General features: G+C 37.2%; 1 protein-coding gene across 4 annotated transcripts in view; it reads left to right on the top strand.

The window, feature by feature from the left end:
• The window catches only part of LOC111865160 (uridine-cytidine kinase), a 56107-nt gene that overhangs the window by 27853 nt on the left and 14923 nt on the right, over window positions 1-13331 (top strand). Inside the window, exon 7 of one of the 4 annotated variants that reach the window (XM_023852940.2) lies at window positions 9027-13239. The exons of the other annotated variants lie outside the window; for them this stretch is intronic. Within the exon in view, the coding sequence (XP_023708708.1) occupies window positions 9027-9145 (119 nt within the window). The 3' untranslated portion in view covers window positions 9146-13239. Of the gene's footprint in view, window positions 1-9026; window positions 13240-13331 lie in introns of those variants that run through there. 4 annotated transcript variants of the gene reach the window in all.

Here is a 13331-nt window from a genome sequence, read left to right as displayed (position 1 = left end):
AATCTTCCTTTTCTCAGATAATTATAATTATCTGACCCATACACATAACCTATAAGGCTGTAAGAGTAACCAATTATCAGACAACATTGAGAAACAAAAACTGTGATCTCACCATGATCAGGACATTGCATATCATTTACTGAGATTTAAAACATGGTGTTCCGGAAAATGCTTAGACAAATTGGATTAAATAGGTTAGCAATTGAAGACAATATACATTACAATCTTTTGTTTCATACAGTTCATCTAGTATTATTATTAGGATAGTGGTAGGAAGATTTTATGGTCTAGACATATAGTTTGGAATAAGACTAAAGTAATGCATACAGAATTTTGGTAAGAACCCCCCTAGGGAAACATGCATGTGTAGGAACAGAGGACAAGATGGGAGCATAACATCAAGATTAATTTGGGGGAGATGAGAATCAGGAGTGGATGAAACTGTCTCTGGATCATGTCTTATGGCAGAATTTGGTTACTAGCATTCTTGAACCTTCAGATTCTGCTGAGAGAGTGAGTGGATTGGTTTGTTTTGTAATGGTAGGTGAAAGAAAATGTATGTTCGCTTGTACTGTAAACCTCAGTTTCCATCAGCTGCTTTCTGTCATTACAGAAATTCATATTGGGTATTATCAATCTGATGTATTTCTTTTCCACTACTATTTCATTCCTCTTCCTAACATCTCATCGAAGAGATCTTCCTGTACTCCTTGCACAGTAGGCTTGTACGTCCATGCTGTCAGTCATCTGTCTTGAGCCACTTATTTCCCTTTTGCCTCCTCCCTTATACAGTAATCCTTCAGGTGATTATCTATCTTCTTACAATTCTAAAAGACACGCAAGGAGATGACTTCTTTAGTAGAGAACAAAGTTATATTGCCACTTGTTTATTGTCATGACCACTAATAGTGGGTTCTGGATTGGATGTTTGGATTGATTAACACCTTACACAGTGAACTCATACTTACAAGCAATATAGCAGTATCACTAATTTACACAGTTTACACACCCTTAAGCACTAGGATTCCCAGTCTTCACTATTCCTGTCCTGGTAATGGTATTTTCAACTACTAACTTCCCATGGCTATCTCCTACCAACAACTCAGTTCTCATTCTGTTGTACTCTGTTGTATTCCCATTCTCTTGCCTTTGTCTGTCCTTCAAACTCACTCCCTTATATAGTCATGTCTGATGGCCCGCTTCCCAACACTGGGCATGGCGAGGACCACATAAAAAACACCTCTTTTCTGCCCTACAACAACTCAGCATGGATGACAGCAGAAAACAGCCTCTCTGTTATTGTGTGATGTCACTGTATACGTGAGAATGTGTTTACTTTCTATTGCATAGCAGTGGTCCATGCATGGATAACAGAAAACACTGCTCCTGTATTGTTGGCTGCGTGTGTGTTGCAGACGTTGCCTAGCAATGGGGTCTATATGTCACAGTATACTTTTGACTTTCAGTTTTCTCATTACTGTTCTTTAGTAGAATCATAGAGTGATTGATAAATTAAATTTGTGGCTCCTGTTGGGAAAATAGGAAATCTGTTACTGAGGTTGCAGATGGAAGAAGGAATTAGGAGAACAGTGTGTTGTGGGGAGGTGATATTTTGTAAATTTGTGGTCTTCTGGTATGTAACAATCTTTTATACAGTATTAGTTGTGTATGTCTCTATCTTTCTGATGATCATAACCAGTGTTTATAGTGCATGAGCAATGAATATACACTCATTGTTTGTTGCTTTGAGATCATTTACTTAATAAAATTATCACTGTTTGGCATCACAGCAGTAAATAATAGAAAACTGAACATACATTCAGATTATTGCCATAATAAATGAACAAGTTTGTTATTTCAGTACAGTTTATTTTAAGAAGGACCTGATTGACTGTGTGTGTGGGGGGGTGCATGCTTGCAGTACCCAGTATTCCTTGCGTACATAGGCATTATATAAGTATATAAATTAGTGGCCAGTTCTCAGAGTAAGGCATGAGATGGTAATTGAAAGTAATATCTAGACAGTGTGTCCCGGATCCATTAGGACTCATTTTTTTTAATTTTCCCTGCAATGCCATCTATAGGAGAGTTGTAGCGTTAAGATTCTTGATGTTTCAGCTTTGGCTGTCAATAATTTCAAAGCGCAAGCTTCACTGCATCATGTGTTCAGACCTTGAATGTAACAGTACTGTACTGATGCTCGTCGGAAAATGGCGGCTGAACAGAGAGACAACATCAAATTTTGTTTGAAGTTAGGCAAAACAGCCAGAGAAGCATATGAAATGATGAAAAGTGTGTACGGTAGAGATTGTTTGAGTCGCTTGAACATTCTTTGATGGTATGCTGTATTTTGTGATGGCAGGGAAGACATTGAAGACGCTCCATGTGCATCAAAGCCGAGAACAAGTCACACTGAAGAAAATGTGAAAAAAGTGACCTTGCATCAGATAGATGTGTTTCTGCAAGACTCATCGAGGAGCTTTTGGGAATACCAAAAAGTACTGTGCATCAAATTTTGACCGAGGATTTGGGCAAACAGAAGGTCTGTGCGCAGTTTGTACCGCATGCGCTGTCAGGCAATGAAAAACATACCAGAGTGGAACACTGCAAAGACATGTTACGGTTGGCCCAAAGTGATACAAAATTTACAAAATCGATTGTTACTGGTGACAAGACATGGTGTTGTTACTGGTGACAAGACATGGTGTTTTCAATATGAACCTCTCACAAAGCAGCAGAGTGCAGCGTGGTTGAGCCCAAAGAAGCGAGCCAAAATCAAAGAAAGTGCGCATGCAAAAGAGTCGCGTAAAGACACTGCTAACTGTTTTCTTCGATTCCAAAGCAATCATTCAGAAGGAATTTCTGCCAGAAGGTAAAACAGTGAATTCTGATTATCTCGGAGTCCTCAATCGTTTGTGGGTGAGAATTCTTCACATTCGACTTGAATATTGAGAGCAAGGTTCCTGGTCACTCCTCCACGACAATGCCCCACCCCACAAATCAAAGATCGTGTGCAATTTTTTGGCTAGAAAAGGGATCACAGTCCTTGATCACCCTCCCTGTTTGCCAAATTTGGCTCCAGCAGATTTCCAGTTGTTCCCAGAAGTTAAGTTGGTGATGAAAGGAGACCATCATGACACCATCCAGGACATCCAAAGGAAATCTACCGTAGTTTTTAATGCGATTCCTCAAAAGGAGTACAGTGACTGTTTTCTAAAACTTTTCAATTGATTCCACCTATGTATTGATTCAGAAGGAGACTATTTTGAATAAAAAGAGTGAAATTTTGAAAATAATTCATGTCTTGTAGTTTTAATGAACACAGTCCTAACAGAACCTGGACACACTGTATATTATGGTACCCATACAAGATAACACTGGAGTGTCATGTTTCACATATTTGTACATTAAGTGGGTCCCTTGTCACAGCGTGATGCATTCTTATGATGCAGTTGGGTGTGACCCCCAGACATGGAGGATAACTGCAGATTCATTGAATAAGCATTCACAGACAGCTGATGTAGGTCATAAGAAGGTGGCACGTTTTGTAGTGTTATACATGACTTTAGGCTTGGCACATTGTTTTGTATGACATAAACAACAGAAAAGAATGTCTGATGTCTCTGTGTGGTGGGTTCATTGTTCTAGTTTTGGTGGTTGGTTAGTTAGTTATTGGAGAGGGTGGGGTTCCCCATGCACTTAGACCTGTGTTGGTCCATTGTGCTTCCCTCTATGATTTCTACCGGTCTCTATATCCTACTGGTACTGGTGCTTACCATCAGTCCTGCCCAGCCAGCGAGATCGTTCTCTACTAGCTGAGAGGTATCTATAATGCCTCCCCCATCTACCAGAGGTATTAGAGACTGCTGTTGGGCGGGAAACGTCCGTAATTTGGCTCAGTGACCTCCTTTGGAGATATGAGGTTCTTTTACATGCCGTAAAGCTATGACACGGGACCCACGGCTTAAAGTCCCTCCCGGAGGACTTGTTCCCTGAATTTTTCTACCCTTAAAAATTCGACGACCTCTGCTGGGTATTTGAACCCGCGTACTACGAGTCATGAGGTGGGAACGTTACCTCTAGACTACGGAGGCCGCTTAGTTTTGGTGAAATTGGGTAAATTGGAGGTAAATTTGGGCACGCGGTAGCATAGTTGGTTGAGGCACTATACTACAAGCTGAAAGGTCATGGGTTCAAGTCCTGATGAGGTCATTGAATTTTTTTTCAATTGACCTAATCCTTCTGGCCGCACTATGGCCCTGGGGTCGTCTCAGCCTCTAACAGAAATGAGTACCAGGAATTAATTAAATAATTTTCCTGGGGAGTAAAGCGCGGCCAGTGCGTAAGGCTGACAACCTTACTGCCATTTTTGAGCTGACTGTCTAGCTAACGTGGGACCCTCAACGTCTCACAACCCTATGGGCCTTCACGACCTGTTACATGGATAGCTTTACTTACTTACGGGAGGTAAATTGGAACAGGAGTGCATTGAACTAGCAGATGATTATATGTTTCTTGTGGAAGGTTAATATTAAGATACATGTAAGAAAATACAGTGAGATGTGTGGACTGGATATATTTGGCTCAGTGTAGTGTGAAGTAGCAGTTCTTGTAAACACAATAAAGAATCTTTGGATTCCATAAATAGTTGGAAAAGTTCTTGACTGGTTGCGTTACTATGTGCTTTTCAAGAAGGACAATGCTGTGTGAAGTTGAAAGATGAAATTGCGATATGCATCACATTTATAGAATCATAAAGTCATCATGACTGGCATGACAGCCCTTTGTGAGCCCTGGCCTTCCTCAGGATTGCTTGCCATTCTTCTCCATTCGGTGCTACATTTCTCCATTTCATCATCATCATCATCAGTAATCTGTCAAGACGACAGGTCCACAGTCTCTTTCAAAACAATTCCTCCACTTAATGCGATCTAGAGCTTTCTCCTTCAAATGACAGTATCCTCTTCTGTCCCCAAGGTCATCCAGCATCTTCTTACGTCTTCTTCCTCGTCTTCTTGTCACTTCTATCCGCCCATCTATCTTTCCTTCGATAGCTTCTTTTAGAAGGCAGTTTCTGCGTAAAACATGACCAATCCAATTAGCCTTCCGTTTTCTTATTTCATGTAGGATATTCCTCTGCTCACTGACTCTAATTAACACTTCTTCATTTCTCACATAATCGGTCCAACTGATCTTCTCCATTCTTCTCCAACACCACATTTCGAAACTTTCCAGATGTTTCTGATCTACTGCCCTAAGTGTCCATGTTTCAGCCCCATACAGAGCTATGCTCCAAATGTAGCATTTCACTAGTTTCTTCCTCAAATTTAAGTCCAATTTGCTGGTAAAAAGATTCTTCTTCTTGCTAAATGCAGCTTTTGCCATGGCAATCCTGGATTTAATTTCACAAGTACACCTTCCATCATCTGTTAACAAGCTACCCAAATATTTAAAACATTTCACATTCTCCACTTGTTTTTGGTCTATCTTTATTGTGACTGGGGTTGGTTGTCTCGAAATTTTCATTACTTTTGTTTTCTCCACATTCATTTCCATGCCATAGCACCTTCCAATTTCAATTAGTCTATCAATCATGCCCTGTAGCACAGTTTCTTCCTTAGCCATTAACACAAGGTCATCTGCATATTTCACAGTTTGAATAATTTGCCCTCCTACTTTGAAGTCACCGAGCCCATCCAGAGCTTCCTTGGTAAGGCATTCGCTGTACAAGTTGAACAGAATTGGTGATAAACAGCATCCTTGTCGAACTCCTCTTCCAATCTGCACACTTCCTGTCTCCCCCCTGTCCAGTCGTACTCTAACTTTCTGATCCATGTACAATTTGCTAATCAATCTTCTTTCATGCCAATCGATACCTGTTTCTTTCAGGATCTGCATTAATTTGGTCCAGTTTACCCGGTCAAATGCCTTCTGCCAGTCTATGAAGCAAACACACAGTTCTTCATCTATCTCCAAAGTTCGTTCCGCTATAATTCTCATCATCCCAATTGCATCCCTGGTTCCTTTTCCTCTTCTAAATCCAAACTGATCTTCTCCAAGTACATCCTCTATTTTCCTTTCAATTCTTCTTTTAAGTATCTTTGCTATTATCTTTGCTGTATGTGCAATAAGACTTATTGTGCGATGGTCGCTGCATTTTGTAGCTTTTGTCTTTTTCTTTAAGGCAATCATTGTAACTTCTGTAAAGTCCTTGGGCCACTCTCCACTTTCATATATGGTGTTCATTAGTTTTGTCAGTGTTTTCAAACCACCTTCTCCCAGTAACTTGAGCACATCTCCAGGTACATCATCATCTCCTGTAGCCTTTCCCTTCCTCATTTCCTTGATAGCTTTTTCCACCTCACTTTGTAAAATATATGGTCCTTTCTCGTCTGTATCTACTTCTTCTTCCGGTTCAACTTCTAAGGTTTCTGGCCGATTAGGTCGATCATATAGTTCTGAAATATAATTTTCCCAAATTTTCAGCACTTGCCTCTGATCTACTATTCTATTCCCCTGGGAGTCTTCGATGCCAACATTTTGAATCCCATGATTCTCTTTCCATCCTAGTTCTTTTGTCTTCATGTACATCAAATCATAACGGCCTGTTCTTTGAAATTCCATAATCTCATTACATATCTTCTCAAGATATTCCTTTTTGGCCCTGTCCGTGGCTCTTTTCAATTCATTCCTCAGTCTCCTGTATTTCCTCCTGCCTTCTTCATTGTTGACATTCTTCCATTTCCTTCGCTCCTCCATTTTACTCATCATCTCCTGTGTAACCCATGGTTTTCTTGCTATCTTCTCAACTTTACCTACCAAATCACTGATAGTATCTAACATGCATTCTTTTATATTGTTCCACTGCGCTTCAGCATTTCCGCTTTCACCTTCAATTGCACCGAGTTTCTCTTCTAGGGTCTCTTGCACGCTTTGTCTTTGAGCATATAACTTCTCCAAATCCCATCTGGGTCTGCGCTTTCGAAATCCTATAATTTTCTTCAACCTGGTTCGGAACTTGGCAACCAGCAAGTTGTGGTCAGAGTCAATGTCTGCCCCAGGAAGCGTCTTCACATCCTTCACACTGTTTCTCCAGTTCTGTACACTCAAAATTCTTATGTCCTGCCACACACTTTCTTCCCATCTTAATCTAGGTCTTCCAGAAGGAAATAGGAGAGTAGGAAGACCAAGACCAAGAATCATAAGTCATGAAGGTCAATTCAGTAAACATTGTAAAACTGGAGTTCATATCCCTGTATGTTAAATGGTAATTTGCTTACACTTCTTCAGTCACTTTGCCTTCCTGTGGTATGCCCTTCATATTGTCTCTGGATCCATTTTGGCCGTTTATAGTAATCAACCTGACACCAGTGAGAAATAAATACCTTTAAAATTTAAGCCATTTTCTATCACAGTGAGTGGTAATCTGCAGGATCAACCTACATATGTCATCCTATAATTACTTTTAAATTATGAATTGGATTGAAGTAATTCTGTGAGAGGAAGAAACTGCATTTTCATTTCTCACCATAGTTAACATTCTGAAACCTTTACATTTTGTGTATGGAGTAAAATTTCTTAAAGGTTGAAATTTGACTGGATATGCCATGTTTCTTATGAAACTCCTTAATGGTCTCTAATTCTGGGACTACAAGTCTGTACGCCTAAGAAAAATAAATATTTTCCATCTGTTAACCCTGAAAACAGTTTTGTATCTACAACAGTATAATTTATGTTGTAACCTGTTCATTTCTTTAAATGATAGTGTTAACAAGCAACTAAATATTTGTTTATATAAAAGTATTTGAAAGCTAGTAATTATATTAACTTACCATATTATTTTATAATCTAAAATATTTCTTGAATATTTGGTAGTGTCTGAGATAACAAGAACAGATCTGTAGAGAACTTTTATTAATCTTATACAGAGTGATTCAGAAAGATGGACACAATTTCAATTGGCTATATTTCCTGAACTACATGTTGCATTTGAATTCTGTAAAGTACATTTGAAAGAGGATGTTGTAAAGTTTCTAATACTACAACTAGAGCACTCCAGCACCGCGCCAGTTGTAAGCGAGATGGCTACTGTGCAACACAAGATTTTTTTGCATTCGTGAGTTCAGTAAAAGTGAATCTGCGACTGCTGTGTAACGTGCATTTCGTCGTAAATTTAACATCCAACCTCCCAACGAGGAAGAGAATTTATCGTTGGAATTAACAATTTGATGAAACTGGCCCTTTGTATAAGGGTAAAAGCAAAGTGACGCAAGAAATTGGTCATTGAGTGTGAGATGAATTCAGCTAACTTCTAGATGTTATCCGTGCAGCTGGAGGGGGGCACATTGAACATCTATAAACTTCCATGTGTGTATAATCAAATATAATTTACAGAATTCAAATGCAACATATAATTCAGGAAATATAGCCAATTGAAATTGTGTCCATCTTTCTGAATCACCCTGTATATTTACTTTGGCTTTGGCCATTTTGGTCCCAAAAAGGACTGTAGCGTCCTAGCATGTTGCTTCTAGAATAATGGGCTAAGGTGAATTTTTCATTTTGAAATCTGTTGTTTTAAAGAAAAAGTAGTTTATTTCTGGATTTTGTATTAATTCTTATTACATTTAAAATTAGGGATCTTGCTTGTATTTCTGACTATGTATTATTGCACATATTGTCATAATAATTTATATGTAAGCTTTCAGCATGTGACTAAACAGGCTCAGCTTATGTGTCATTAGATCAAATATTGTCTTTCATATTTGATTATTAAGCTTAATTTATTTCTGCTCAACAATGAAATGCCTTTTAAATATAAGTAATATTTTTGTCCCATTTGATTAATCTTTATTGCTTCACTAAAGGATTATGCAAAATTACTGACTTTTCCCACATGGCATTGAAATGAAATTGGGGTATAAAAATTTTGGCATAGAACACATAGGTAACATGATGTATCTTTAGGCTGAGGTTATTGGATTCCCATTCTAATGGGTTACTTTGTGTTGGTTTTTGCGTTGCAGTGGCGATTGACCTGATAGTGCATCACATCAGGGATATTTTACATGGAGCCATGAGTCACAAGTTCGGCTTAGGAGCAATTCACCGTACTAGCACTAGCTCTGACACACTTAGCAGATAGACGTCTGGTCATAGCTTGGGCCATGTACAACGGGCTAGCCAAGCTGCTGATGGGAAAGGGATATACAAAGGGAATGACATCTGTATCTTTATGTGATTGAGAATATTTTTCCTAGAGAAACAAAATTATTCTGCTCAAATGATACGTTAACACTCTTAATGTCTGGTAAGTTAATTTTATTCCATCTGAAAATACCAACTTGTCAGGAAGTGGTAGAATTCTCAATCATGTAACAAGTGCCTGTATAAAGTATTTTAAACTTCATGAACTTGCAGGAAGTTGCAATTGGAGATGTCTCTAGATGTTGCACTTATAGATATATACTGCACTGTAACTGCAAACAAAAAGTGGATTATTCATGAGTATTTTGCATACCAACAGTATTTTAAGTATCACATTATGTGACTGAAGAAGCAGACATACCATTTTTAAGTAAACAAGTCCAATGTATGTTGTATAATAACTAGCATTCTACATTGCAGCTGCATACCACAAAGTATAGGGATATTATTTGGCCATTTATCTTTAATTTTTGAGCCACAGTTTGTTTGCTAAATACTGCTATACTGATAATTTTCTTTGAACCAGTCTTTACATAATCTTTCCAAAAGGTGGTTATAATGCTGTTAATTCTTTGGTTCATAAGAGTTCCAATATTCTAGTTACAACCATATTAGTTTCATCAGATCCACTGAAAAATATCATGTAATTTTTGGCTGTCTTTTTGCATTTGACTATGTCTGTAATTTGATATTGTACGTGGCAGAAGCAGAGAGACATAGTTTTCAGTATTATTTTTATTTTAGTTGGCTTTAATGGTGCATTGTATCCTATTGGATACCACCATAATAGAAAATTTAGACTTTGGAATACCAGAACCTAGATATATTACCAACTGGGTGTGAAGTGCTTAGTAAACAGGCATGATACTGTTAAATAAAAACATTTTGAATTGTGGTTCTCAGCAGAAGAAGAATGTTATGTGACTTTAAATTAATTAGATATAACAGTGTCTCCACCACTGCTTTAACTGAAAGGGACTTGTAGAGCTGGGCATGTCTGAATTAACCAAAAAGTAAATGAGTGTGGAAATTATGCAAGGTGTATGGACTCCAAACGGGGTTTCTTTTACTTTAAAATACAGAGTCATTGGAAAAAAAAAGTGCCAGGATTATATAAATGTATCATTCATAAACTGCAAAAGATATCAAAATGATTCAAGTTTTAAAATGAGGCAAAAGAGCATAAGTTTTGGATATGCTCAGTTGATGGTAGCAAGTGACATTGAGATGCTATTGTCAGTTGACCAGTCAATACAACTTGTGTGGAAGGCTGGCCATCAGAATTCCTGAGCCCCGCTAATTTTACCTACCAGTGTGAGTCAGTGTCAGGTGAGATGTGCACCATGTAACAGAAAGCTGAGTTTGTTTTATGGTATGCAGAATTTAAATTGGTTGTAACAGTGGGCGGTGAAGTTTACATCCAGGAGAAAAAGCACCAGGTGATAAGGCTATAAATTGTTGGTTGAAATAGTTCAAAGAAACAGGAAGTGTTGCAAAACAGAAATCTTTAGGTCAACCAGGAACACTGGAAGAGAATGTGGAGCACATTAGAGAGTCCTGTGTAAGAAGCCCTAAAACGTCAATCACTCGTTGGAGTTTAGAATTATGGATTCCAAGAACTATGATACAAAATGTCATTCATGAGCATTTACACCTGTATGCCTACAAGATTTATCTGAAGCATGAAATCATATCTGGTGACCATCCCAAATGTTATGATTTTGCCAGCGTAATGCTGAACAAAATTGATGATGAAACTTTTCTGCGCCAGATCTATTTCACAGACAAGGCGACATTTCATATGAATGGCTGTGATAACCAGCATAATTGCTGAATTTGGGAATCAGAGCAACCAAATGAAATTCACGAGTACGTTCGTGGTAAGACAAAATTGTCTGTCATTTCTTGGCAGTTCAACGCTTGAATCATGTTGATATGTTTAACAGTTTTTGAGTGATAGTTTTTTTATAATCCCAGCATTCTTTTTCGATGACCCTGTACTACATGCTGAAATTGAGAATATTCATGTCATTTTATTTTCTGTAAAAATACTGCAGTTTTAATTGCATATTTAATAGTGCTGACATTTTCATTTACAAATAAAGCTGTATATAATTAAATAATTGAACTTAGAACACCATAAATCATGTATGTGAATGCGTAGTTTTAAGAAGTGACACTTATGATTAGAATGTTTTGCTTGGAAAATAATGTGAAATCTGTCTCAAGAAGATGCACAATGAATATCACAGTAAAAATTGTTTATACTCAAACCAAAGAAATTTACCTGAAACATGATAGTACTTTTAGTGTTGTCTTCTAATAGAGACTTACATAAGTGGAAGAAATGAGAAGTTCAAGTAATTGAAGTGGGTTTAATAGTCTTAAAAATATATTATGAATTGAAGACTTGTATATGTAGGAAGCATTTGGTTCATTCCATTTTAAAAACAAAAATGACTGCTTGACTTGAAAGCAGTCATTTGTTAGATGAAAATGACATGAACTCTCATTCAGAATATATTGTTCTCTCATAGGTTTATAGTTTTTGTATCTGTGGCCAGTTTATATTTTCAAATTAATTTGGAAGCCATACTGTAGCTTGGGTGGTTAGATGCTGGCTTACCTGTGAAGCCTGAGGTTCATTCCATGGTGAGTTCATGTGAGATTCATGATGGACGAAGTGACACTGGAGTGGGTTTCTCTCTTAGTTTCATGAGTTTTCCCCCTGATTAACATTTCCGTATTGCTGCAAACACATCATATGTCATAGCTGCCTTGCAGTATTTGTGACCAGACAGCACATTATGACATCGTTGGTCTTTAAGTCTTTGTCTCTGATCCAGGACTCAGCTGGTTGCATAGTAAGGAAAAGAAGATTAAGTTATTAATTTGGACATACATCTCCAGTTTATGCTTGGAGATGTAGTTTTTTTGGTATTAAATGTTATTTATTCAGCAGTTTAATCCTCTGACAGCTATGGCATGTGCTACATGTCTTTCTAGTCACCGTGATTAGTGACAGTCGTGAGGTTAAATATTGCAGTGCACAATGGAATTAAGGTTTACCTATCATGAAAATAATGTACTAAGAAGTATTTTGTGTTAGGCTAGTTCATCTTATTGTGGTACTGAAATTGCATGGCAGGTCCCATGTAGAGACTTATATTTATTGGAGTTTAATTGGTTTATACAGTATATTTAAGTGATTTGCTGAAACAGTCTGTAGCTGTTGTTATCATCCTTTTTTTAAAAGTTTAATAGCAGATATAACCGTACAATGAATTTATATATTTTTTAGTTCAAGAATACCATAAAATTTATTACATATTTGTCCGATTAAAAATGTTACAGAACTTTTCATTATGGTAGCCCAGAATAGGTACAGATTATCACAAACTAAGAAGCAATCATTACACATAATGATATTGTATTTATTATGTTGATTTAATTCTTATAATGTATGGGAATATAATGTTACTGGAACATTTTCATTAGTGGTTGTAAAAGGAGACACATTAATAATGTTAGTAACTTGATCACGAATGCACAACAGCTGTGTTGTTCATACATGCTAGCACTATATTTCAACTGTATGGTGAAGTGCACATAGAATGAACATGGAAAGTGTCATATATAGAACTTGGCCAATAAACAGTTTCATTTGATACATAAATTATGACATTCTAACTACCTTTCAAGGTATTTTCTAGACAGTTTTTACATTCCATCCTGCATATCTGCTGGAACCGTTACAATGTTTTCATGCACAACATATATTTATAACTGTATCTGAAAAAAAATCATGTGTGAAATGGAAAGATTCATCATTTTCTGAGGTGGATATTTGAAATATTATAGACAAATTTCAGTTTCACTTGTTCATAATTTGTGAGTGCACTGAATGTTGATTTATAAATAATTGGGCAGTATTTATGTTGCAGTATATTAGTAAAACTGTTCGAGATTTAAAATTTAATTTCTGTTCCATTCAAAATATGTCAATAAATTATTCATGTGCATTCTCACAGACTATCTTCATACATTGTATTTTACAGTTTTGTTGCATTTCCTTACTTTCAATATAAGATTTTAACTCCCTGTACTTCTTATGCATTTATTTC

The sequence above is a fragment of the Cryptotermes secundus genome, unplaced genomic scaffold, assembly GCF_002891405.2.
Source record: "Cryptotermes secundus unplaced genomic scaffold, Csec_1.0 scaffold178, whole genome shotgun sequence".
Taxonomy (NCBI): domain Eukaryota; kingdom Metazoa; phylum Arthropoda; class Insecta; order Blattodea; family Kalotermitidae; genus Cryptotermes; species Cryptotermes secundus.
Note: the sequence above shows the minus strand (reverse complement) of the source record. Positions and strands in the feature narration are given on the sequence as shown.